The sequence below is a fragment of the Mustela putorius genome, unplaced genomic scaffold (assembly GCF_011764305.1).
Source record: "Mustela putorius furo isolate JIRA1106 unplaced genomic scaffold, ASM1176430v1.1 tig00003937_pilon_pilon_pilon, whole genome shotgun sequence".
Lineage (NCBI taxonomy): Eukaryota > Metazoa > Chordata > Mammalia > Carnivora > Mustelidae > Mustela > Mustela putorius.
In genome coordinates, this window is record NW_025422082.1 from 3,285,351 (window position 1) to 3,312,814 (window position 27,464).

Below are 27,464 nucleotides of genomic sequence, written 5' to 3' on the forward strand. Positions count from 1 at the left end.
CAGTGTCAAATACTTGGAAAACACGGAAGACACAAAGAACACACAGACACAGAAGAATAAACAGTAACACCCTGAATCTGTGTACACACATGTACATGGGTATATATGCACATTTACATAACTTTTAAAGAACAAAAGAAACATACCACGAAGACTTTCCTATGCCAGGATGCGGTTGCCATCAGGCTGATTTATAAGGGCTATCTAGTATTTCATTCACCATTTTATTTTTGTGCCCCTCATCACTTACTGGTGGTCATTTCAACTGTTTCAATTTTTTCCTCTATATTAAGAAAAAAAAACTCTTAATAGCGAAATCTTTGCATACATCAAAGATTAGTCACATAGGATAAATTCTTAGCGTCAGAATCCCTGGGTCAAAGGATACAGACATGCCCAAGACTTTGATACATTTGCCAAATTGCCCTAGAGGCAGATTGAGACAGCATTTTTTAAAAGACTGAAATGGTTTCCATCTTAACACTAGCCCTTTGGCCTGTTTATCAGGACTTTTTTCTGGCATAGTATTTGCCTTTCCCTCTTGTGTATGTGTGTTTAATGTACAGAAGCTTCTGATCAGTCGCAAGTCAAATCTACCAGATCTTTTCCCTTTACGATGTCTTCTTTTGGTGTCTCATTGAGAAAGAACCGTCCTCTCCACCCCTATAAAAATTCACCTGAATTTATTTTACTGGTTTCCTTTTATTAACCAGAGTTTGCTTTCATCCGAATTCTACGTGGGCATAGTTTAATAAGACAACGAGGTCTGTTAAGTGAGACAGAAGGTTCTGGCCTCCCTCCCCCGCCCTCGTCTCACTTGCCCAAGACCAGCGCTTTTGACTCCACTGGTTTTACTGGCATCTACCTTTGCAGCTCTAAATAAAAATGCTTCTGTTGCTAGCTCTTGTTAGGTTTTAGGCACGAGCTCCTTTTTGTTTTGGAAGGGGAAGATTTAAGAAATCAAGCAACCTTTTCCAGGCTCTCCCTGCCAAATGACACAAAAGCCTGTCTGCATCTCCTCTTCTCCTTGACACAGTTATGAGATTTGGTTAGATCAATACTAAATAAACTATTAGGAGAATAATGTGATTTCTCTTCCTTCCTACATGGGGCGGTGGCCAACAGATTCTTCCACCTAGGCCAAAACTTCAGAAGACTGCCGAGATCCGAGCCAACCCCCCCAGCGAAGCCACTCCCGAATTCCTGACCTGCAGAAACCAGTACTGTTGTTTGGAGACACTGTGTTGTGGGGTAATCTGTTACACAGCAATATGAAACTGGTAACACTATGTTTTTGCTTTCCCTGAGACTGTCATCTTTCTTGCAGGTGCTGAATTTTCTAAGGATTTATCCCTCACTCTTTCAATACATTTATTCGCATCAGGGGTTCACTTCTGGAAGCAGCATCCTCGGTGGCCTCTGGGCAGCTCAGCCCCAGGGGCACAGTGGGCCGCCCAGGCTCTCCTCTTCTCTTCCCTCACATGGATTCCTTTCACCTCTCCCAGGAATTCTGCCACCTGGAATCTGTGTCTTCCTCTTTGTTGGTTTACTCCTCGTTTGGGCGGAGTTAAAGTGTGTGTGGTACTTTCTTGAGACTTCCACAAGACCAAAACCCATTTCACCCTGCCTCACACCAGTTAGTTTGACTGGCTATCGAATGTGGGTAGCACTTAATTTCTTTCAGAATTTCTAAGACACTGCTTCACTGGCTTCTCCTTTCCCAGTGCTACTGTGTTGATGAAGTCGAAAGCATGCTGATTTCTACCCTTTGTAGGGGATCCACTTCTTCACACAAGCTCATTGGATCACGTTTGTCACAGTGGTGTGAAATGTCACAGTGATGTACCTTGTGGGTCTGATTTTGCTCATTCGGCTGGGGTATGTGCCAAACTCTTTCAGTTAGGCAGTTTATAATCTTTCGTTCTGGGATTTAAAAAAAAAAATGTGGTTTTAGTTGGTTTCTTTCCATTTTCTTTGCCTCTTATTTCTGAAATTCTCGTGATTCTGATGCTGACCCTCCTTGTTGCTTCTCTAACTTTTACTTTTCAACATTTCCTTATTTTGTCGTTTTCCATTTCTGCTATTGCACACTTTTTAAAAATTTTATTTATTCATTTACGTAAGTAATCTCTACGCCCAATGTGGGGCTCAAACTCATGACCCCAAGATCAAGAGTTGAAAGCTCTCCCGACTGAGGCAGCCAGGTGCCCCATTTCTGCTATCATATTTTTAATTTCTGAGATCTCTTTTTAATTTTCAGGATGTCCTGTGTTTTTTTAAAATTTAGTTTTATTTTTCATGGTATTCTTTTTTTTTTTTAATCTCATGGATGCCTTCTCTTTCTGATGACCTTAGTGATAGCTTTAGAAAATGTTTCTTCTTCCTGTAGTCTGTTTCCCCTTAAGTTGTCTTCTGCTTCTGTTTCCATTTTTCAAAAATACTCAACACTCCCCTCGGGTTGTGGTAATCTTGGGTGTCTGCTCACACGCGTGACAGGAGACAAAACACCTGATTAGAAGCCGAGAGTGTTCTGATGAGATCTGTCTACTGCGTAGAGTGGCCTGGCTGAGCAGTTTTATGGGGAACCCCTGAGTTGAAGGGTTGTCTCAGCACTCCCCACACATTCCTTCACTTCATCCTCCTGCCTTCAGGATGGCAGTCCTGTCCTCAACTGGGCTTACAATGGATCTGAGTTTTGTGGGCCTGAAGCATATATGATTTTGCAGGCCCCTTTAAAGAAAAAGAATGCAAATTTACAAATATAAGAATAGGACAGGGCCCCCTGTTGGCTCAGTCAGTGGAGCATGTGACTCTTGATCTCAGGGTTGTGAGTTTGAGCCCCATGTTGGGTGTAGAGATTACTTAAAAATAAAAACTTAAAAAAAATTTTTCTTTAAAAACCCCAAATATAAAAATAGTCATGAAACTGAGTGTTTACTTAGAGAAAAGAACATAACAAATTACAAGTTATAGAAGCTGACAACACGAACATCAGAAAATCAAGAATAACCTAATATTTTTATTAATCATCTGCCTGACACACCTCTGTATTCATTTCCCTACATTTTTCAGCTTCGTAATCTATGATTGCCTTTTCATGTGACACAGAGTGGGTTAACATCATTTTCTTCGGGAGAAAAGAAAGGTAATTCAGCCTTTCCTCTTGTATGGTCGACTGAAATTTGTTTTCTATTACTGACAGTTTAGAAAAGCTTTTTTCCAACTTACCAGTAATATATAAATACAATAAAAATTTTAGGACTGTTGAAAATTTAGGAAAACCTGATGTTTCTCTCATAAATAAACTAAGATTTCAAGACACTTATCAGGTTTCCTTGTATGATGACTAATCTTAACCGCTCTCTGAATTAATGGGGGTAACCGGCTTGTCCTTGGAGGAGCACACACCATGGGTTTTGTCATCTTTGTTATCTTCGTGTTAACAAATTTAAAATGTTTTATCAGCGTGTTCATATGATTTGCTCCTCCTCTTTATTAACTAGATCATCAAACATGAATGATTGCTCCTAATTAAATTTGATCTTGTTCTAGCAATGAATTACTAGCTTTTAGTACAATTTGAAAATGTTTTGTTGTACTTTGATTTCAAGAATATCTCTATTTAATTGTTCACCGTTGTCACTTTTGTTTTGACCCAATTTTTCCCCTCAGCTTTTTTTTCTTTTTCAAAATGTTTTCCAGCTTTACTGAGATACAATGGATATATGTAACACTGTGAAAGTTAAAGGTATATATATATATATATATATATATATATATATATATATATATTTTAAGTATGCCCAACATGGGGCTTGAACTCACAACGTCGAGATTGCGTTGCCTTTTCTACTGACTGAGCCATGCCCCTTTCCCGTTTTTAAGTACACTTAAAGAAGACCAAAGGTACCCTTTGTATATTTGCACTCAGGTATCTGCACTTTCTCGTGGTTTTAGCAAAGTTTTCAAAATATGTCTACAAATTGCATCTAAAGCAGCATACTCCCAATTCAATCCTCCAGTCACATCCCCCCAAAAAGGCCTACACTACTCCACAGCTGCCTGACATGAGAGTTAGTATAAAGCAGAGAAAGGAGGAAGTGAAGGCAGAGCTCTTTTTAACCGAGTGCAGTATAACTACATTTTTGATGTTCATGAAAAATACAGGATCACGTGAACACACAGCGAGGGCTCCTTCCAGGGCCCTGGACAAGGTCCACGCAAGCCAGGGGCCCTGAAGCTTAACTTTATTAAATAGTTTTCACATAGTAAATCCACCTTTGTATGCCCAGTATAGGAACTCGCTGTCTCATACTCTCCAAGGGGTGGGGCCCCTTCGTTCTTTTGCTAGGGTGAGGCAGGGACAGTCTCCCAGGGACACTGGAGTTGGGGAGGAGACGGCAGGGCTCTAAACTTACTCAGAAACAGCTTTCAACCCGTCCTTCTGATCTGAGCGCTTGGCTTCATCCCACTTCTAGAAGCACCTACTGCCACTAATTCCTGAACTTTCGAGGATTCCATAACGTAAGTTGCGATGGCTCTTGGTTTTCCTAAATGCCAGTTTAGGATTTGCCTTTCTCGGAACTTAAGACAGTTACTGCACGTAACTGCATCCCAATTCCCAAATGATGTCTATGTTTCTATTCTCCCTGAATCTGTAGATCTGTGCCTTAAAACAAACAAACAAACAAACAAACAAACCTCGTTAGTGTGCTTTTGGTAGGATTTGTAAGGGAGATGAATTAGATGAATGTATTCAATCTGTCATCTTTACTTGGAAGCTGATTTATTAAACTTTTTTTTTTAATGTTTTATTTATTTATTTGACAGAGAGATAGCACAAGTAAGCAGAACGGCAGGTAGAGGGAGAGGGAGAAGCAGACTCTCCACTGAGCAGGGAACCCAATGCAGGTCTCAATCCCAGAACCCTGGGATCATGACCTGAGCCGAAGGCAGACACTTAATCGACTGAGCCACCCAGGCACCGCTGATTTATTAAGTTTTAAGTAACAGCTTTATTGAGATATAATTTATATACCATAACATTCACCCAGTGTACAGTCTAGTTGTTTTTACTACATTCGGAAGTGTGTAACCATCACCACCATCTAAGTTCAGAACATTTTCATCACCCCAAGAGAAACCCCGGGTCTATTAGCAATCACTTCCACTTCTCCTCTCCTTCCAGCCCGCTGGCAAAGCATTAATCCACTGTATCTATGGCTTTCTAGTATGCACAGTTCATGTAAATGGAATTATATAGGAAGTAGCCTTTTGTGTTAGCTTCTTTCAAGTGGCAAAATGTTTTCAAGGATCACCCACTTTGTGGCATATATCAGGACTTTATTCGTCTTTCATCGTGGAATAATATTCCAATCCAGGGATATACCATCTGGATCCGCTCACTCACTCTCCATCTATCCATTCACTCACTAGGTGATGGACACTTGGGTTGTTCTACTTTCTGGCCATACGAATGCTGCTGCTATGAACGTCTGTGCACGTGTTTGTATGTGGACATACATTTTCATTTCTCTTGAGGATACACCTAGGAGCGAAAGTGCTGGACCATACGGTTAAGTCTATGCTTACATTTCTGAGGAGCTGTCAGACTTTTCCAAGCGGCTGTGCCATTTTACAACCTCCAGCAGTGGGTGAGGGTTCCTGTTTCTTCACATCCTCACCAACACTTGTCCTTGCCTTTTTTACTTTAACCATTCCAGTGGGTATGAGGGTTATTTCATCGTTGTTTGACTGACACATCTCTAATGACTAATGATGTTGAACACCTTTTCATGTGCTTATCAGGCATCTGTATGTCTTCTTTGGAGAAATATCCATTCAAATCCTTTGCCTGTTTTAAAAATGGGTTGCCTTTTTAAATTGTTGAGTTGTAAGAGTTTTTCATCTATTCTGGGTAGAAATTCCTGATCAGATATATGATTTGCAAACATTTTCTCTCATTTGTGAATTGTGCTTTTTTTCACTCTTTTCATGGTGTCCTTTGAAGCATAGAAGTTTTAGGTTCTGAAGTCTATTTTTTCTTTTGTTGTTTGTGCTTTTTGGCATCATGTCTAAGAATTCCTTGCCAAATTCGAGGTCATGAAGACTCACCCCTATGTTTTCTTCTTAGGATTTTGTAGTTTTAGCTTTTACATTTAGGACTTTGATCTATTTGGAGTCGATTTTTGTGAATGGTGTGGTAAGGGTCCTACTTCATTCTTTTACATGTGGATATCCAGTTATCCTAGTGCTGTTGAAAAGACTACAACTTCCCTGTTGAACTGTCCTGGCTTCCTTACAAAAAAAGTCAACTGACCATAAATGTAAGGCTTTATTTCTGAACTCTTGATTTGATTCCACTGATCTACATGTCTATCTTTATGCTAGTACCACAATGTCCTACTTACTGGACCTCTGTTGTAAGTTTTGAGACTGAGAAGTATTGAGCTGTCCAACTTTGCCAAGACTGTTTTGTTTATCTGTGTCCCTTGCATTTCATATGAATTTTAATGATTTATTTTTTATATTTAAATCATTACTCCATTTAGAGTTTGAGTATACGGTTAGCCAGTTGTTTTAACATAATTTAGAAAATAAACTGTCTTTAAGAAATCATTTCATTAGCATGAAATACTTCTCTTCCATACCACAGACCTGTCTACTCTTTTGCCAATAACAAAGATTTAATTATTCAGGTTTATAACAGTTCTTAATATCTACCCAAACAGATCCTTCTTACTACATTTTATTTCAGGTAATTGGCTATTTTAATTTGCCTTTATATTTAAGATAAACTTCAAAGTCATATGCTGCTGTGTACCCCACCTCCCCAAATCAGGATACTTATTTCTGAAAATGCATTACATTTATAGATAGATTAACTTTTGAAGATCCTACATTTTTTACAAATACTAGGTTTGCTCATCCAGGGCCATAATATTTCCTTCTATTCACTCAAGTATTTTTATTATATGCTTTAGTGTTATGAGTTTTTTCATATAGGTCCTGTACTTTTATTCTGTTGAATATCAAGATCCCAAAGTAACACTGACATATGGAAGTTTTAGCCCCACACCAATTCCACTTGATTATACTCAAATGGAATTCTCTTTTTCATTTATTGTCCTAGCACCCAGGAAAGCTACTGGGTATTAAGTATTTACCCTGAAACCAGTCATCACACCTACATACTTAACCTACATAGCCCGAAAAATTCAGCAAGGAAAAAAAAACAATTAGGTTTTCCAAATAGACAGTCATATCACTTGAAAATAATGACAAAACTTCCCTTTCCTTTTCCAATATTTTGTACCCACTTCTTTTTTTTTTTTTTTAAGATTTTTATTTATTTATTTGACAGACAGATCACAAGTAGGCAGAGAGGCAGGCAGAGAGAGAGGAAGAAGCAGGCTCCCCACTGAGCAGAGAGCCCAATGTGGGGCCTGATCCCAGGACCCTGAATCATGACCTGAGCCGAAGGCAGAGGCTTTAACCCACTGAGCCACCCAGGTGCCCCTGTACCCACTTCTTGTCTTGTGTTATATAGCATTGGCCAGAAACTGTAGAGAAATGTTTCTGACTTAGTACTAAGAATGTTTCAAGGCTGACCTTTCACCATTAAATATGAAAAAGGCCTCTGGTTTCAGACAAAAAGCTTCCAATTAGTAAAGAAATTATCCTTTTGGTTTCTTTTCTTTCTTTCTTTTTTAAAAAGATTTTATTTATTTGAGAGAGAGAGAGAGAGGGAGAGAACGTAAGCTAGGGGAGACTCAGAGGCAGAGGGAGAAACAGGCTCCCCGCTAAGCAGGGAGCCCGACATGGGGCTCAATCCCAGGACCCTGAGATCATGACCTGAGCCAACGGCAGACGCTGAACCGACTGAGCCAACCAGATGCCCCAGGAAATATCTTTTTGTTCCTAGTTTCCTAAAAGGTACAAAGATCGGATCTTTGAGTTCTGTCCCAGAGCCGCCTTCTTCAGGCATCTAGATGATCAGCTTGCTCTCTTAGACCCAGTGCTGTGATTCACTGTTACACTCTTCTTGGTAAAGGGTCAGGCTAACCAACTTTGACGTGTATAAATCTTGCTTTCTCATTCTGACACATAAGCCCTCTGGTGCAGGGACTGCACGTTCTGCTTCTTTGCAACTCCTGTAAGTACTGTAGGTACAGTGCTACGTTCAACCTTTCATTGAATGAATTTCAGCAAATATTTATCGGGGGCCTCCTTTAACCTAGAACTACTCTAGGTTCTAGGACTATCGGGATGAACAAGACTGACTTGTTCTATCATCTCAGGGAGTGTATAGCCCAGTCTGATGCATACGGTAAGGCACTGGGTAAGTGGGTAAATGAAGGAGAAAACTCAGTACGTTGCCCCAGGGCCCTATACCACACCATACTCTCATTTGAGGTTCCTGAAAAAAGTTACTCTCAGATAAGTCTTTATAAACAAAGAAAGGTAAGATCATTGTTTTCGGCTTCCCAATCCTTATCTGACTAAACCAAAGCTAAAACAAAACAAAACAGGTCTCACCAGAGCTACCCTGTAGCATTGGCAGTGAAGCCTGGCTGGACATGGTCTCAGAATATGGGCTGAGGGACAACTACTTTATTTTATTTTAAAATATTTATTTATTGGGGCGCCTGGGTGGCTCAGTGGATTAAAGCCTCTGCCTTCAGCTCAGGTCATGATCCCAGGGTCCGTGGATCGAGCTTCCCTCCTCTCTCTCTGCCTGCCTCTCTGACTACTTGTGATCTCTGTCTGTCAGACAAATAAATAAAATCTTTTAAAAATATATATATACACAGGCAATCATTAAAAATATTTATTTATTTATTTATTTATTTGAGAGAGAGCATACCCATGAGCAGGGGCAAAGGGAGAGGGACAGTCTCCAGCCAACTTCCCGCTGAGCACGGAGCCCAACTCGGGGCTTGATCTCCTGACCCTGAGATGCTAACCTGATTCGAAATCAAGAGTCAGTCACTTAACCGACTGAGCCACCCAGGCACCCCCCAAACTAATAATTCAACGAGCTTAAGAGGAATTATCACGGAGAAGAGTCTCCTGGGTTTATTCCAAGGCTGCCAAATGGCAGACAAGCTCCCCTCTGCTGAGCAAGAGCCTGAAAACTGGGGCAGGTACCCTGAGGGAACACCACCACCCAAGCGGTGGAAGGTGGTGGTGGTGGGGGGAAGACCAAGCAGAAGGACTACACCTCAAGCAGCTCTTCTGCCTCTTCTTGTCACTCCCTCCCTGATCTCCTCCCTGTGGTTCTAGAACCCCGCTGGGACACAGGGACTTCCTGGGGAGAAACAGCTGCTCTGGAAGGCGTCAGCGGCAAGAGCATCAGCATGGCGGCAGCTCCGAGAGCAGGGTTGCCTGGCCCCAAGGGGGTGTTGGGGCTCAGGCTGGCAGTCCTCAGGGACTCAGTGAGGCTCAGTGGGCCTCGGGACCTTCCCCAGGGTTCTTCCCTTGGCTTTGGATGAGGAAGCAGAGGTCCAGAGAGAAGACAGTGCCTGCTCCCCGCAGAATCTCTCTGCTCTGGAAGAAATCGTGAGGGTTCACAGCTCTCCTGTCCTCCGGACTAGGATTCCTTAGTTGCTTCTACTTGCCAGTCCGTAAATATGAGCACCAGAGGGCAGAAACAGGGCTATTTTGGTCTCAGCAACAAAACAGAGAAAACAATTCTCTCGAGCCTACCCTTCTCCAACCCTTAACGTGCCCCACTTAAAAAAAGAAAAAGAGTTCTATGTGCACAAAGGGGGTGGGGGGGATTCACTTTCACAATAAAGAAAAGTCAACAGGATGTTCTCCGAAGCTACAAATATACTTTTTCAAACAGTAAATATCTCTATTAGCAGCACGATGCCAGTTGGCTAATTCTGTCTGTCTCAGTAAAACCTTTCCAAAAAAACTCCTGCTCTTGTGTAATGTCTATTTACAAAAACAGCTCTTTTGCATTTTCAATTTGCTGGGTTTCTCAATCTTTTGTTTCCCCACCCCCTCTACTGCAGAGGCAGAGACAAGAGGCAGGCCCAGATGGCAGTTGGGTGGGGATCCCCTGGTCACCCCAGCAGATCCCTCAAGGCCCGCCTTCTCTGGAGAGTCCTCTGCTTCCATGACAAAGAAGAGTGGAAAGAGGGGCGCCTGGGTGGCTCAGTGGGTTGGGCCTCTGCCTTCAGCTCAGGTCATGATCTCAGGGTCCTGGGATCGAGCCCTGCATTGGGCCCTCTGCTTAGCAGGGAGCCTGCTTCCCCTCTCTCTTTGCCTGCCTCTCTGCCTACTCGTGATCTCTATCTGTCAAATAAATAAAATAAAATAATAAAAAAGAAGAGTGGAAAGAAGCTGAAACCTACACGTTCCTCCCTGGTCTTCACCTTGGCCTCTGGAAATGGTTCCTACCAAATGTGAATGAGCCTAGGCCTGGCTCGGGGGTGGAGAGAACCCTGAAATGATTCAGTCTACCCCACCCCACATCTTTCTGAGGGATCACAGTTTTGGGGGGAGGGAGGAGGTGAGGGAGGTGAGAAAGAAGGGAGGGCTGAGTAAAGAAGTAGGCGGCAGTTGATAGTGGCTGAAATCCTGGCTCCCCGGGGAGTGGTCTGGGCCTGAGTCACTGTCTCAGGCGAGAGCAGGAAGGTGGGCGAAAGGCAGCAGCTTCTGCAGGCTGGAAGGACAAGCCCCTCCTCCCCCCATCCTTCTGTCACCCGATCCTTGGGTCGTTGCCTTCTCTGGTCTGAGGCCCCACCAAGGCTACTGCCACCTTGACACTCGGAGGGGAAACAGAGGGCTGGGGCCAGGGCAGGGCTTAGGGAGAGGCAGCTGGCTCCTGCAGAGCAGCTGCATGCTGGAGGTCATCCTCTCGGCAGGGCCAGCTGGCCACAGTGCCACCCGGCCACGGAGAGTTCAGCCTGAACAAGGGCAGGAGAGAGCCCATCAGAAGGGGACATGGACTGAGCTGTAAAATGGCCATTTCCAGCACATCTGACCACAGCCTTTCCACACCGTCCCGGCCCCTGTAGTCTTTCCCCTGAATTAGCCAGATCTAAAACCAGGGCACATACAAAATACTGCCCTGACTCGCCACCAGTCCGAGGAGGTATGTGTGTGTTTAAAAATAAAAGGCATGACTCTGTGACTTGGCCGATTTGTCATTTGGACTGGAACAATCCCTCAGCTCAGCTGTGATCCCTCCTTCTCCATAGCTCCCCAGGCTGACCTCTGAGCAGTTGAGACGGAATGAATCACAGAATTCGTGAGATCTTAGAAATCTTCCAGTTCAAGTGGCCATTTACCAAGCATCTCCTTAGTGCTGGTTGGCGCTAGGTGCTTCACAGACCACAGGTCATTTAAAGCGGTCCCCTCTTGTACTCCCCACTAGAGCCAGTGCGCTGAATGGGGGGACAGACTCTGGAGCCGCACTGCTTGGTTTTTAAGTCCTTGCTTTGCCAAGTGCCAATGGTGAGGCTTTGGACAAGTTACCTAACCTTCCTGTCTCTCAGTTTCTTTGCCCACAGAATCGGACAATAATATACATATCGTGTAGGGTCACTGGAGGGCCAAACCAGTTTAGTTCCTAAAATAGTTCCTGACTATACAGTCAGCGGCCTGTATGGATCTGCAATAAAGATGATGTTGTTTTCGATGATGATGAATGAACTGAGGCCTGAGGGGGTGGCTCGACACGGTTACACAGAGGTCAGTATGGTTAGGGAAGCTGCAGTGATTTGTTCTGTTTCGGGGGCAAGCAGCAGTCCCAAGTGGGTCCACTTGCCTACAATGAATGGGGACTTCCTCCTGAGTAGTGAAAGGATTTGTGACTGAAGTCTGGAGGCTGATGGCACTGCTGAAGGTCTAGAAACAAGAGGAAGGAAGGCAATTTGGGGAGGTAGTCTGTTTGTTTGTTCTGTAGTTCCTTAGAAAATGCGTTTCCCCATTTTATAAACAGAAAACAGAAGGCATTGTGAGGTGAAAGGCTTCTCCTGCTTACTCAACAAGCCTGAGAGAAGCCTCCAGTGCCTACTTCCCATTCTGACCGGTGAACCCTGGCTCTGATGGCGACAGACTCTGAGAGGCACCAGCCCAGCTGTTTCACTTCTGAGGCACTATCTCCAATCTCATTTTCACTTCAGTCTCTAACCAACCAGGAATTCTACAAAGAGCTTCACTCAACCCTTTCCCTTCTCTGCTGAAGGTCTGAAAGCAGCAAGGAGAAGGAGAAGGGGGCCTGAGAGGGAAACTCACTTCTAGGCCTACCTCCCCAGGTCATCCTTGCCTACCAAATGTGGGAGGCAGGAGTTCTCCTGCACCGAATGGTGACGTGAGCTCTGGCTGTGATGCCCCTCAGGCCAGGCATGACAAGAGTTAAGAGGATTATCAATATTATAAGTACTCAGAAATGACAGAGAGGAAATACTCGGGCGTTCACCGAGCATCATCATGCTCTACCATGAAGCCACACTTGCCTCTGACCTCACTCTTGAAGCAGTGTAGCTCCTCAGGCACTGCTGTTCAGCCCCCTGAGGGCTATAGCGTGATTGCGTACCCCCCCACACACTCCTTCTCACCCTGGCGGGGAGCCATGGCTCTGCCTTTAGTAGGTATCATTCCCAGACTTTCACTACATACGTTTAAATCTGTAAGCACAATACAGTACTGTTTTATAGGCCCGAACTGTACGAAAATAGTACAATATTGAATGCATCACTTTGAAACTAACTTTTCTGTCCAGCACTATGCGTCTGAGATTTGTCCAAATTCATATACACAGCCCCGCTTCATCCACTGTAATGACCACCTGTCTCATTATGTAAAGACACCACACTGGAGAGGCTGGACACCCACACACAATGAAGCGACCTGCTCCCTGGCGGGAGTTGCTCTGGTCCAGGGGGTGCAAACGTTTCCAATGTCACAGGTGCTGTAGAAACCTCCTAAGTGGCTGGATCAATTCACACCACTCCTCTCCACGCTACCTCGCACCCCGGATGCCAGTGGGCATGTGCTCCCCCTGCTCCTCATCCTTAGATGAGTGTTGCCAGACTTTAAAACTGTTGCCAGGGTGCCTGGGTGGCTGAGTGGGTTAAGCCTCTGCCTTTGGCTCAGGTCATAATCCCAGGGTCCTGGGATCAGCCCCACATCACATGGGCTCTCTGCTCAGTGGGGAGCCTGCTTCCCCCTCTCTCTGCCTACTTGTGATCTCTGTCAAAAAATTAAATAAAATCTTAAAAAAACAAAAAAACCCCAACACTGTTGCCAGTCAGATGGCTGTGTGATGGCATCTTACTGTTGGCTTAATCTGCTTTTCCCTGATTAATTAACCAACATCTTGGTACAGGCTTTTGTCTGCTTCAGTTCCCTATTCCTTAAAGTGACTGACACTTTTCCCATCTATGGATTAAATTCTTACACAGCACGTGGCTGGGGCTTTTCAGAGTTGCCCCCTCTACGTTTCTTATTATGACCCTCAAAAACCCACCAGATAAATGGGCAACACTGTCTTCTGCTGGCTGGAGTCACATGTGTTGGCTTGTAGCCTGAATCCCTGCAATACACGCCCAAATCAGTGTTTGTCTATCTGGGGTCCCACATCAATCATGTACGTTGCTACACCTTATCCCACTGCAAATCTATCAAAATCAGTCATGAGATCAGTGGAAGTACACCATTCTTTTAAACATGAACTAGAACATAACAGAAAATACTGGAATGCATCACACATGTGCCTGAAGTATAAATGTAGGTGTGCTGCGATGCGATATCAAAGCTATTTCTGACTGCAAACTGTGGTCAAAAAATATAGAGGAGGCCACTGTCCAAGTTCGTGCCCCACCTTCCCCACCCACTCTTCCCCCCAACCCAGGCTCCATTCTTCCCCTTCTCTGAACTCTCATACAGAGCACTGCCAAATGAATCCCATGAAACGGCTGATCTCCCCGTGTCACTTCCATGCTCAAAACCCTTCCATTTTCAAAAGCCGAAGCTGAGTTTTGGCTCCTCAGGGAGGCCCTGCAAGCACTGACCAGGGGCCCTAACTCTGGTGCCTGCTGTTATCCACGCAGCCCTATGAGCTAAACCCAAGCCAGTCTCCTGACTGACCCCACTGAATACTCTTGATGCATTCCGTCTCCACACGCCTTTTCCACGCCATCCCTCTATCCTGGGCCCCTCTCCCACTGCCCACTGCAACGCTGCATACTGGCTAGTCAAGGTTTAACTAAAACTACGTCCTCTGGTTGAAACTTTTCTTGATGCCATACTGACATTTGGTGATTGGCTGTCACTCCTGTGAAGCCCCAGCGCTTTCCATACGCTGGCTTATAACAGGCATTGGTTCTGAGAGCCTTTCCTGTGTCCCCAAAATGCAGCACAGGCCCCTTGTACAGTAGAAATGTTCACTGAGCAGGAAATCAACAAACAGTTATGGAGCACGATCTGTGTGCAACAAGTCGCCGCGGGCCTTACTTAATGTGTTAGACACCGACATAATGGGTTCAGGGAAGAAACTCTAACAGTTGAATTGCCAGTTCTGAAGCTGCCCCAACATATGGACATGATGAGCATAACTGAAGAAAACATATTTGACAAAGACGCTGTGGGATTCAGGATCCTCAGCTCTTTCCAAACACTGGAAAAAGCCCCTTCCCCTCTCATTACAAACAGTTGAAACAAGAGTGAGATGTCTTATGCCAGGGCCCAAAGCAACAGGCAGCAGCGGGGGGCGGCCAGAACCTGAACTCACCCCTCCAACTCCCAGCCACATTTCTCTGCATGGACGCTGATTTCCTTCGTTCTGAGTCAAACTTCCGGACCTCTAACAGAGGAAGATTTACTGCAGGCCTCCTTTTTCCTTGTCACTCAAGCCTAAGAGCATCAAGGTGTGTGGTTCCAGGGAAGGCTACGCTCCCTGGAGACAGTGAAGCCAGATGGATAAGGCAGATTATATTCTTAATTCTTCTGAACTCTCCCTCCATACAATAATAAAGATACAGACACAAGAAGAGAGAGGGGGAGACAAGCAGGAGAGGAGAGGGAAGTGCTTGACTTAGGCCCAAATAGCGGATCAGTGACCTGAGATGTTTGACCTGAATATCAAACGCCTTCTTCCTAGCAGGGCACAACACTGGACCACCTGGCGAGAAGACGCGTGGGTGGTCGGTGGATGAATGGACGGGAAGATGGTACAGGAAGACAGCAGGTACCCACTAAACAAACGGGGTGGGTGGGCTGCATGCACAGAGGAAGCAGGGAACAAAGACCTCTCACTCTTCATGCAAAGTCCACAGTGTGCAAAGGGCATCAATATTGGACATTTCTCACTGTGACATTTTGAAAGCCCAGCCTAGCACAGAACAATGGCTACCCTCTGGGGACCATGGGCTGCATGCCCCTAGGACTTATTCAATGATGGCTGGCATACCCCATGTGCTTGGTGAACTTGACCCTGGGCATCGGCCTCCTATGATGGCCCTACGTCACTCTGGTCTCTTCCCCCACTGAGAATTCCAGTCTTGGATGAATGGATGGATTCATTCTGGGAGCAGGAAAACCACTCCAGGAGTGAATCAGAAGGACCCAGCCCTGCTCCCTTTGCCAGCCATTGAGCCATGAACTGAGTGTGATTGTGTGCCCAGGCGCCGGTGCTCTTCCCCTCTCAGGGAGATAGGGTCAGGGTCCACGTAAGAGATGACGTAGAGACCCTCTATAGAGGAAGAAAAAGGAATCTCAGCTTTGAGGGACAAAGCCACCCTTTTGGTTCTGACCCATGGTCCAAGGAGATGCCAAGCTGCAAAAGCTACACTAGTAAATTAACTCTGCAGAATAAAAATCTCAAGCTTTTGCTGAACCGTCAGTTGTCAATTTCAATTCTCTGCAACCTGACAGGCCTTAGGAAACAGGCTATTGCGTTCTCGGATAGAAAGCCTTCTTTAAGACAGGTGGAAACAGCATGCTTCAGATCACCAGGAGAATCCTCTACCCTGCCTGCTGCTCTGTTCTCCTGATTACTGAAGCAAAGATTGACTTTTAAAACTGTGAATGCCAATCTAAGCAATACAAAACATTTGTACTCTCTGGTTTTTACCTTAAAAAATTAAGCAAGGGAATTCCAAAGTTTCCAGATGCAGCTAGGAAGAGGATATCTATATCACAAGGTCAGAGAACCCAGGCTGACACTTTAAGGAAGTAATTTCTTTAGGAAAGGGAACTGAAGGACTGCCACTTTGCTCATCACTAACTAGGTTATAACAAGATGGGAAAGTTAGCTTTTAAGGCTCTAGCCCCCTATCGGCCTCCTGGAACAAAGGTGGAGGGAAAAAGAGCAGCTCCTGCCGGGGCTTATTAGGGCATTGCTCCGGGCTTCCTCTTGTGCTGGTACCAACTCTCTGACATTTGTCCATCAATCTTTGTCTACGAAGCAGGAGAGCAGAGGGGACAGAAATGGTCTAAATTTTACATTAGAGAATTGTCCTTAACACTGGCTGATATTCGCAACTTGTGGCCAGTGCGTAGTTTCCACTAATGGTCAAATGTGAGACTGCAAGGGCCTTCCTGAAGGATATTCTCCTATATTCATTCATTCATGACCAGTTATCATACATTTACTTTGTATAAAGAAACAGACTAGACTATGAGGACAGAGTGACAAACACATTCCCTATGCTAAATGGACCTTGGATTCCAAGAGATTTGATTCATCTCATACATCTCTAAAGGTCAGTGTATTCATACAAGCAAACTATACGGCTAGACGCCCTGAGGTCTGGGGTTGTGGATATTCAGGTCCTTGGGTCTGAAGGTAAGAAAGGCCCTTTGGGCAAACCGAGTCAAAACAAATCAACCATTAAGTATTATGAAGTCTCTACTATGAGCCTCCTTCATCTACTATGGCCATCCTACAGCAACATACTTTCCAACGCTGGAGCTGTGACTCTCCTACTCTGAGACTCCTTAGCATCTTTCCTCATGACCTGCTGGTTCCCGTAATTTTAGCTTACCTATGTCTATGTTCCAGAGAAAACAGTGAGTGGGTAATGGCCCTGCCAATGATTAAAACTAGTTCAATCCCACACTGGGAGTGTGGGTGTGGGTTTTCGATTCTGGACCCTTCCAAAAGAGCAGCAAGTTCTGTCTTTCAAAGACTGTTAAGTGGTTCAAAGACTAGTCATCTGAAAGCGAGTGGGTTTTTGATCAGTGAGCTGGGCCCAGACTGCCAGAGTCTACGGGAGTCTACGGGAGCCGTGGAGAGATGCCCACAGGGGAGAAAGCAGGCATTTTACTCCACTTCAACGAACGTTTACAAGAGGAGGAAACAGGAAACTTCCTCACTCCAAGCAGCTGGGAGAAGAGGGGACCGGTTCTACGTAACAGAAAGAGTCAGGAAACGGACGCGGGAATCCCAGGCCAAGGGGATTCCCCCGCCCCCGCTCCCGGTGAGTCCTGCCGACGGAGCCTCGGCGAATGCACCAGGGCAAGGGCCCTCGAACGATCAAGGGCGGAGGGTCTGTGCTGGCAGGGCGGGCAGCGCGGACGAGGAGACTCAGGTGGGCGCGGGCAAGGCGCCTGGCGGATCTAGGTCTCCAGCGATTCTACCGCCCTGGCCTCACTCACCAGCTCATGGTCCCGAAACTGGCCCTGCCGCCGGGGTCCTCGGCTGCAACTGGGTCCTCAGGGATCACTTCCGGATTCAGCCAGTCTCCAGGAAGTGACGTAACCCCACCCCCCATACCCGGAAGAGGCGGGGGTGGGCAGGGCCCGGGGCGTTAACCCTTCCTCGGCGGCCGGCGTCCCGCGCATTTGCCCGGCCGGCCGGGAGACCTCGCACCTTGCGTTGGAGGTTCGGGGCTCAGCTTGTGGCGGCAGCGTGGGGACACCCTCCCCCCCCACCGCCGGGTGCGTTTTCTGCCAGAGATACTGATTTGTAAAATTCTCATTCGCTTACTACACTTGCCTCTTAACCTTGTTATGGCCTCAGTTTTTCTGTCTGCAAAGAGATTTCTAAGCAGCCCTTGTCCATAGGGGAAGGGACAGTGGGGGAGCCGGGGGGGGGGGGGACTTACGTTCCCCTTGTGGTCTTTGTGTCTTTTAAATTGTGTACCCTGTACATGCCTTACCTGCTACAAACAAAAACATCGATGGATCTGTCCCATTATAGATGGCACAAGGCTCTGAATATAAAAGGGGCTTTTCAGGTTGGCAATGTTCTGTCGATTTACCCACCCAACGAAAGAAAACAAAGAGTAAGGGTTGCACCTTGTCTCCTAGTCCTTCCCTCTGCTCCGCTTTACAGAACCCAGATGATGTGAATGGTCCCATTGTTTTTACTCAGTCACTTGACAAATATTCCTGGAGTTCCTGCTATGTGCCAGGCACTGTGCTAACCCCAAGGCCACAACCCTGAAGAAGCATGGATCCTGCCCCAATTCTCTCTCAGAGCTACATACCTAGAAGGAGAGATAAAAGGCAACTAAGTAATCACATATGATGGGAAAGGACAGGGCGCTGAGGCGGCCCATAAGGGACTCCTGCAAGCTGCATGTGCGTTTTAGTGATGGCTTCCCTGAAGAGCTGATGTGTAAGCCAAGTCCTAAAGGCAGCTCAGTCTAGCCAGTTTAATCCGAGATGAGGGCTGGAGGGAGTCCAGGCAGAGGAAACCTGTCTTAGCTGAGAAGGGGACTGAGTTCCAGGCAAGCAGCTCACTCTGGTTCTCCCAAAGACAGAGTTCAGGGCCTTAGTCCCTTATAAGCTGCCTGGGGTCTTGAGCCATGTTGGCCTCCTCACCCACAAGAACCTCCCTACCTCAGAAGAGAAAAGCAGGCAGCGAGGCCTGTGCAAGTAACTGCTGGGCTCACATGGGCCCTCTCTCTGGGAATTTTCCTTCAAATGGATCTCAAGTTAAGCCACTGAAGAGAAGATGTGTATCACTTGTTTTGAGTTACCAGGGAAGAGTGGACGGCTTGGTCAGGAGGAGCTGGGGTACTCAGAGGCTCGTCCACAGCAGATGGTCTCTCATTTGTGTTTTCTGTTTCCATTGTTGAGAGTCTAGAGTTTAACTCAACAGGGGTTTTCCAATAGAGGGTGGGCCCCCGAGTGCCTTCCACAGATCAGCTTCATCACCATGTTATTCCTCAGGAAACAAGCCAAAGTGAACACTAGAGAACCTGAAGAATAAAGAGGAAGAGAAGTCACCAAAAGGCAGCCTGGACAGAGGATAGGCAAAGGGAGGGACAGTCCTTGCTGCTTTGTACAGGTGTGATGGATGGATGAGGGGTGATGTGGTTGATGAACATTCTGGTATTTTAACACCTGTGGATGGCTCTCCCACCTTCTTCCTTTCCCTGTGCCCTGTGTCCCTTAATTATTGCCCCAAAGTGCTAAAGAATTTCCAGAAATATCAGCCTAGGCAACCACTATATCCCAGAGGAAGTGTGTTTCAGGGTTGGCGGGTAGCAGACACATCCCATAGGACAAGAATAATGGATTCTGGATAAGGAGTCTAGAGGAGTCGTGGGCTCTGGTTCCATCTTTGACACTAGGACTGACCTCGGGAAGTCACATCCTGTCTCTGAACCTTGGCCGCATTTTCCAGAAGATGAGTGGATGGATAATATCACCAAAGTTGCCAACACTATGAGGTTTTAAGTTGTCTTATTGATTGAAGAGGTCCTCAGGAAATAGGAAAATAGAGGAGGTCTGTGGCATGGGGCCTGAACAGAAAGGCAAGCTGAGAGAAGTGAGCAAATCTGAGCAAATTGAGAGATGTCAGCAGATCTGACATTTCAGGGCGGGGAGGGGGAGGATGGGAAGGAGGGGAGAGGGAAGGATTCAGCCTGAGGCCCAACTAGGGCCATGCGGCTTACACACAGCCCTGGCTCTTTAATGGGGCCAGCATGACCGCTAAGGGTCCTGGAAAGAATGCTGGCCTTCTAGGATTCTGTCTGGAAAAGCCCGCTTGGACTCCTTCCCTGTGGCTCCTTTGCTCAGCCTGAGATGTGCCAGGCTGAAGATGGACGGCTGGGCCCCCTGCTGTCCTGTGGACCCCCAAGCTTCCCTCCATGAGCATGACACGGCATTCTGCATTGATCCCTGGGGAGCTGAACATGAGGAAACATAAACACCTCCCACTGTCACAGAAAATTCAGCTGCGGGTCTCCAGACCCAGGGTGGGAAGCTCAGTCTTTCTTCTGGGAACCAAAGGATGGCACTATGAGGGTCAGGTTGATCCTGCCCCTTTGGGGAGGGAAGGGGGGCTGGAAATGAGCAAATTCAGCTTCTCTGTGGAAGCTGAGAGTGGAGGAGCTTCAGACAGAGGTGGGATGCTCCTGGCTGCCAGCCTGGTGAATACTGCTTCCTCCCCCAAAGTCTGAGCCTGAAGTTCAGGGAGTGTTCAGGGGGCAGAGATTTGTTTGGGTGGACAGAGTTCTGTACCAGAGGGAAAAGAGCCAAAGAACCAGTTAAGCCACCACACCCCTCCCCTCTACTCAGAAACTGGTGAGCAGGTGCTCCCCACTGACCCTCCTCTCTGGGCTTGTCCTATATGCCCTCCCCACACAAAGGTCCGATTCTTTCACCAGGCAGACCGCTAGTCAGCTAGGAGCAAGGCTTCCTGAACTAGAGCTGGATCATGAGGAACTTCCTCACCAGCGTAAGGGCTGAGACTGAAGGGATTGACTGTTAGGGGGCTGAACTGATGGGCCGAGTTCCCTTTGCAGCCCTGAAGGTCTTTCTGTCCTGGGAGGCTCCCGGAGCATAAATTCAGACCCAAACCCTCAGGTTTCTATATGGTTTCACTACCCACTTCCCTCTGTTCTGCATCTGCTCAACAAGGTGGCCCAGAACAAGAGTTCCCTGAGGAGCCATGGGCCAAGGACATGGGAGACGAGCAAGGGTGGGAGAAGATGCAGGATATGTGGGTGAAAGTTTTCAGTGGTGGGAAGCACACCTCAAGGGCTCAAATATCAGGGTAAAGTGGCAAGTCAGAGGCTGGGTTAGCTAAGCAGTCAGGGCCAGGAATAGCTGTCTGGACCCTGGCTCTGTCCCCAAGTAGCTTGAGGGAGTCTCTCCCCTCCTCCAGGCTTCATTTTTCTTGACTGTAACATAAAGAGTCTGGGTTAGATCTGGGATGGCAAATGGGTGCCATCCCACTTGCCATCTAGAATGGCTTGTTCCTGGCTGCCTGGAGCACCACATAGGATTCTGGGGAATCTGTCCTTGTTGGGGAAGTTCTGTGATTGATTAGCGATGCCTGCCTTGGATGACTAAGGCGGTCCAGTCTATTTTATTATTTAGCCGTTGTTCTTATTTTTATTACCAGTTAATAACTGAGCATTCACGATATGGCAGGCACTGTTTTAAGTGGTTCCGTTTTTGCCGTTTCCCATGATGCTGTGAAGTCGATCCTATTACTGTGATCGGCATAAAGCACAGCTGGTAAGTAGGGAGAAGGAATTCCCACCTGGGCCTCCTGGTCCTGAACCTTATGCTTTTTGACGCTGTGGTTATACGACCTCTCACCGCTGAAGTTCCTACTTCTGTAGACACTACAACTCTGTCAAGGCAAAGTGGAAAGGAGCAGCAGACAGCTGGGGAATAGGCGAAGCACGAACCCTGGAGGGGCGGGCCAGCCTGAGACCAGGCACCTAAAGGGATTCAGGGCTTGGCCTCCACCTGGGAACTTTTATATGCTTCCTCCTGGTCAGCGAGCTCGGGACCAGCAGGTGGCAGCACCTGGCAGGGTGAGAGAAAAGGGCAGATTCTGGACTTGGCATTGATCCTTCAGGGATCCTTCAGGGATCTGCCAGCCCAGATGCTGAGGAAAGCAAGGACAAAGGAGGGTGTGCAGGAGGGCTAGTCAAGGGCCGGGAGGAAGGAGGTCCAAGCCTCAGACCTACAGGGAGCTCCCATGGCCAATGCTTTAGTTCCCCCCGCAGTGTGAGCCTCTCAGCTTGCATTTCATGGTGCCTGCTGTGGGCTTTTTTTTTTCCTCCACTCTGGGAGAATGACTAACTTTAAGGACTAAAAAAAAAGTGTTTTGATTACACTGCCTTTTTACCAACTGGGAGCATTAGTCACCGTGGATTGCTGCAGATAACGGGGAAGGCAAGCAGCATCCCCCACCTCCCCCTCCTTCTCCCTGATTAGCTCGCAGAAGCCAAGGAGGAGACGAGAGTGAGAAAGAGCGCACCCAGGAGGGAAAACAATACCCCTGGACAGCATGGGTCCCGAGCATGTGCCCAAGGGCTGCTCCTCCAGGCTGGGCAGGCCCCTGATAGATTGACCCATAATAGGAGATGCCCACTGGAAAGAGAACGGGCAGGAGGAGCACTGAGCCCATGCCCCAAGCCCCTGGGATCTGAGTTGGCTCCAAGTGGCCTGTTCCTCCAGGTGGGTCCAAGGTACACCTGGAAAGGGGAAGGCAAGGGTAAGTCACTGAAGATGCAGTCCCCGAAGTGGGGCATTAGTAGCCAAAGAGGATGACAGAGCCCACGATGGCGTGACAGGGGGCTGATGCCCAGGCTGTGGAGGGGCTAAGGAATTGCTGCCTTGGGCTGAGGCTGTCAGGGCTCTGCCTAGGGTTGGGCAGCTCCTGAAAATGGGGACGGGTCCCACTTTCCCTGCCCTATGCTCTGGCATGCTCTGGCATTCCTCTGCATCCTCAAGGGGGCAGTATCTGGCACTTTGGGTGCCCTTTGCTCCTGCTTTGGTGCTGATGGGGCAAGAGAGCTAGGGTGCTCTCCTGGTCTGTCCTGTTGGCCTGGGTGCTGATGATGGGAACTCTCTATCTTCCTGGGGAAGGCTGGAGCTGGGCTGTACTGGGGACAGGCTGGCCCTGTGAATCCTGTTCTTTCAGGTCAGCCCTTTGGCCCACTCCCCCCACCCCACCCCTGCCCAACCCCCACCATGGTGCTCCACCCTGGGAAGAATGGCCCTTCCATTGGCTAGCCGCTCATGGATATGTAAAGAATCCCAAATATTAGGACGAATAACGTTTGGATTATGTCAGTAAAGAAAAAGAAACAATTTTATTTCTACATTTCCCAAGATCAAAGCTACTTCATCTAGATGTTGCTGCTTCTGATTCTTTTTAAAAAAGAAAATACCCACAACTGTCTAGTGTTCTCTAACTATGAGGAGCTTATGTGACACCACCTTAGAGCAAACAGGGTTGCAAGAGGGAGAAATCCTGAGAGAAGTACCCCTTAGCCTCGGGTCTCTAGCCGCCACAGAGGATGTCCAGGCACTGGGGTTGCTGTGTGGTTGTTCCCATCAGCTCTGGCGTGTCTTTTCAGCCTTTGCTCTTCTGAGTGTGGCACGGTTGGCTTCCTGAAGCTTCCCATGCCCATTCTTTGGTCTTTGCTGTTGTCCGTGATAACGTCCATCAGTGCTGAGTACTCCTGGTGCTCGGCAAAGCATCTGACATGCATTCAATCATGTATTCTCTTTAAAAAAAAAAAATATTTTATTTTTAAGTGATCTCTACACCCAACATGGGGCTCGAACTCACAACCCTGAGGTGGAAAGAGACATACGCTCTACCAATTCAGTCCACCAGGCACCCCAAGACCATGTGTTCTTCACAGTAACTTGATAGGGCAGCTTCTCTGAGGACCCTTTTTATAAATGAGGAAACCAAGGCTGAACCAATTGCCCAAGCGTCATAGAGTTGGCCAAGTGTCAATGACAGGTGTTTAAAACCAGGTCTGTCTAAGCCACCTTGGAGTAGAAAAGAAAGTAGCCAAAGGGGAGGGAGCTAGTTTTTGTGAGATCTCACTCATGTGCTATCTCATTAACCCTTGCCACCTCTCCAAAGGAGGACAAGGAGGCTTGGTGGGCTTGGCTGCAGGAGAGCCTGGGATGGTCCAACAGAAGTCATTCTTGCAACAGAGCCAGTGACTTAGCTGTGGTGCTGCCTAGAGGCCAGCTTGCAGACAGAAGGGGTACCCACTGATTTCAGTGGCAGGACTGGGAAGACAGGCTTTGAGCTGATTGTGCATGCCTCAGGACTTTTGTTCCTTGGCTGGGATAGCCCTCCACTCTCCACTGAAGCCACAGGGTACCCCAGATGAGCGCAGCCCCCAGGAGGGCATGGCTTTCCTAGGGAATCCTCACAGGTCCCACACACACATGGGGAGAGCAGATCTAGGGCGTGGGGAGGACTGCCCTAGCCTGACCTCGCTGTGGGCCTGGCTGCCCAGTGTCCGCCCCCTGCCGCTGTGGCCGAGACAGCCCCTAGACACCGGCGGCGGGGCAGGTGGCAATTATCCCGAGGCACTGATTACACTGCCGGGCCGGCCGAAGCCCCAAATAGCCCAGTAGCTCAGCCCCGGCACAGGGAGTGGGGGAGGAGAACCGTCCTGTCCCATCCCGCTGGAGACGACGGGGCAGGACCAAAGGGGTGGGGGGCGGTTGATGTGTTTGGAAGTTCTGTGGGGGATCAAGACGGCATCATGTCAGGGTTTTGTCTTTGGGGGCAGTCAAGGACCCTCAAAGAAAGGAATGAGGTTTCCACCATGGCAGTCCAACCCAGAGAAGGGGGTCAGTGGATAGGGCAGACACCACTCCCCCACGGCTTTCCGAGGGCGAATCTGGGCAGCGAGCATGGAGCAGCATGTAGAAAGGTTCTCATGCCCTGTGGGAGGAGCCCCTCTTTGAACCTTATGCAGCCCTTGCCTTGGATGGCATTGTCATTTCCTGTACCCCTGGGACCCTCGGTCGGGTGATCTTCAACCAGACACAAAGGCAGGCAGCTGTGGACTTGGGAGACTGGGATCCTGGAGCTGGAGCCCCAAGCCTTTGGACTGGGGTACCTTGAGGAAGGCGTCAGGGCGAGGAACGCTGGCTTCTCACCCCGCTGTCATTTCTAACCGCTCTCGCCACTGCCTGAGGGTTTGAGACCTGAGGAGTCGAAGCCCCCAGCTGAGGCTGGGGGAGGTAGTGAGAACCCAGTTTCTCAGGCAAGTCACTGGAAGTGGGCTGGATCCGAAGGCCCTTAGAGGGAAGGGTGCGGCAGGTTGCTTTGGGGGTGTCTCGGATCCACCACCTCAGCCTGGATCTGACATCTTTAGAGGCTTGCTTCTTGGAGGACAGGCACAAAGGCCTAGAATGGCTGACCAGGAGGCGGCACTAGATGGAAACAAAATGGAAAGAGAAATACAGCTCCTGGCGTGCACCCCATGTCGCTTCTTATATATGGACAGATTCTCCTGTGTTGACCACCCCACCCCACCCCCTCGCTCTGAGAGTGTGCCACCATCATGGCTTCCCCTGTGGTCAGCCAAGGGAGGGGGCTGAGCTGCAGGCCCCTCCCCCACACCCAGAAGCTTCCCCTGAGGGGAAACCAGGGCAGGCCTGTTTCCAGGACTTGCCAACTTGGGGACAAGACAGGGCAGGAACCTGGTTTCCCAGAGGTCTCTGATTGAGGGCGTCATGGAGCTCCACGGTGCCCAGTGTCTGGGATCCTCTTCTCCCCACAGCAGGGGGAGGAGGGTGCCCCTCCGTCTGCACCTGCTTGAAAGCCACCTGTGAGTTCTCGGGACCCAGGTCGGAGAAGGAGGCTGCCAGGGGCTCCAAACCACCTCTCCCAGCAACTCTGCTAATCCAAATAAGATAGGGAAAAGGCAGTGGGAGGAAATGATAGTTTCATGGTTATTTTCAGAAAGGAAACAAAAAAAAAAAAATGCAAACAGGAGCACACCCTGCATTTTGGTGCAAAATCCTGGAGTCTCAGGGAAAAGAACCGACAGTGCTTCTTTCTTCTGGTCCCTTCACCCGTTGCTGGGGAGGGGCTGCCTGGGCTGCTGGGCAGGGGGCTCCGGTGGCTTTTCCTCCTGGGGAGAGGGGCAAGGGACTTAGGGAGTGGATCGCAAAGACCCTTCCTACAGAGGCAGGCTGGGAAACTGTGGAGCTGAGGCTTGTAAGGCACAGTGGCTTGTGTAGGATTGGTAGGCCGGGAGGGTGTGTTCTAGGAGCACAGCACAGAAAGAGAACGAGAGGGGGAGGGAAAGCAGAGGAGCCTGGGCTGTGGGAGAGCAAAGTGGGGCTGCTGCGGCCTTGCTTGCGTGTGCGTGTGTGGGGCAGGCACCAAGATGGGGGTCATGGGAGCAGGGCCACACACAGAGGGGATGGCCTAGGGCACCACCAGGGCTGAAGGCTATGTAGGAAGACAGAGCCCACCTTCCTGTCCTGGGGGGAAATGGGGCGGTGCTCCATCACCTCCGAGTTCCCTGGATAATGTGGGGAGAGCACGGAAGGAAGTGGGGACCCGAACCTTGGGAGGTTTGTCTGGAGGCCTGTTCTCAGGGCTTTGGTGGGACTTGTCTGGAGACTTTTATAGGCCAGCCCGCAGGGGCTAGAGTGTGTGGATGGGGGAGGGGCAGGAGCCAAGGCCAGCCGGTGCATGGGGAAGAGGAGTACAGTGAACTAGGAGCCCCTGTGGTGGCCAGCCAGGTGTTCTAGAGCATGGGTGAGAGGGAGCAGAGGACAAGCAGGCCTCGGGGAACTGGCAGAGGGCTTTGGGGAGGTAGCTGGACTGGTGTCCTGCCCAAGACAGGAGCACTGTTATTACCTCTGTCTTATAGAAGCATCTGCTGAGGCCTAGAGATGTTAGCTCCTGTGTCCAAGTTTCCAAGTTTCCATGACTAGCCAGAGAGGTGGTTGGAGTGGAGAGATGGGCAGGAAACAAACTCAGGCCCTCTGTTGGGTGGTCTAGTTGGTAATGGGGGGGTCTATAATGCTGGGGAGAGAGGAGTGCCCATGAGGCACTGTTCCAGGGAAGACAAAGTCCAGCCAAATAGCAGGAAAACCCCTGTCCCAAGAGGCCTGTGGGGCCTTGGAGTCTACCCACATGGAAGGGAAGGAGCCTTCCCTCCCAGCTTGCTAAACCAGACCAAGCCCTGGGACCTGGGAGGGTTGGGGAGGAGATGGAGGTAATGACTCAACCCATCCGACACAAGCTTGACCTAGGGGTGGTTGGTTGGGTAACCCAGCAGACACTCCAGTGCGGGGAGGGATGGAAGAAATGGGTGATGCTCCAGATAAGTGAGAAAAGGCAGGCCGGCAGGGAGGGGCTGATGGTTCCAGGCAGCCTGTTTGGGAAGAGGATGGGGAGAAGCGCACTTGGTCTTTGGGGATGGGGAGAAGGAAAGAAGCTCCAGGACCTCTTGGGTGGCCTCTCCTGAGATCATGCTCCTGTAGGGAGGCAGAGGCTCTTTGGGGCTCATATCCCCAGAGGATTCCTAGTAGTAGGAATTCTCAGGGCAGAGGCCCAAAGGCAGAGCTCTGAGCCCTCCACGCGGCTCCCTTCTCCCCCCAATCCTAGGACAGTGGCTCTGCTCAGGAGCCAGCCACCCCCTGGTGCCTTTTAGTCCATGAGCCTGGGGCTGATCCATGCACCACAGGCCACTGCCGAGACCCCAAACTGGGGGACCTCTTGACCTATCTTCTTATACACATTTGGCTTG

General features: G+C 48.5%; 1 protein-coding gene and 1 long non-coding RNA gene across 3 annotated transcripts in view; one reads left to right on the top strand and one right to left on the bottom strand.

The window, feature by feature from the left end:
• The window catches only part of BIN3 (bridging integrator 3), a 42,734-nt gene extending 24,987 nt beyond the window's left edge, over positions 1 to 17,747 (bottom strand). Inside the window, exon 1 of one of the 2 annotated variants that reach the window (XM_004763286.3) lies at positions 17,617 to 17,747. In XM_004763286.3, the coding sequence (XP_004763343.1) occupies positions 17,617 to 17,732 (116 nt within the window). In that variant the 5' untranslated portion in view covers positions 17,733 to 17,747. The remainder of the gene's footprint in view (positions 1 to 17,616) is intronic. The other variant, XM_013061797.2, reaches the window with a different exon arrangement.
• LOC123388995 lies at positions 4,387 to 15,847 on the top strand. The gene is made up of 2 exons (XR_006603514.1): positions 4,387 to 4,524; positions 15,122 to 15,847. It is a non-coding gene; the product is annotated as an uncharacterized LOC123388995 (long non-coding RNA).
• Positions 17,748 to 27,464: the final 9,717 nt, after the last annotated feature.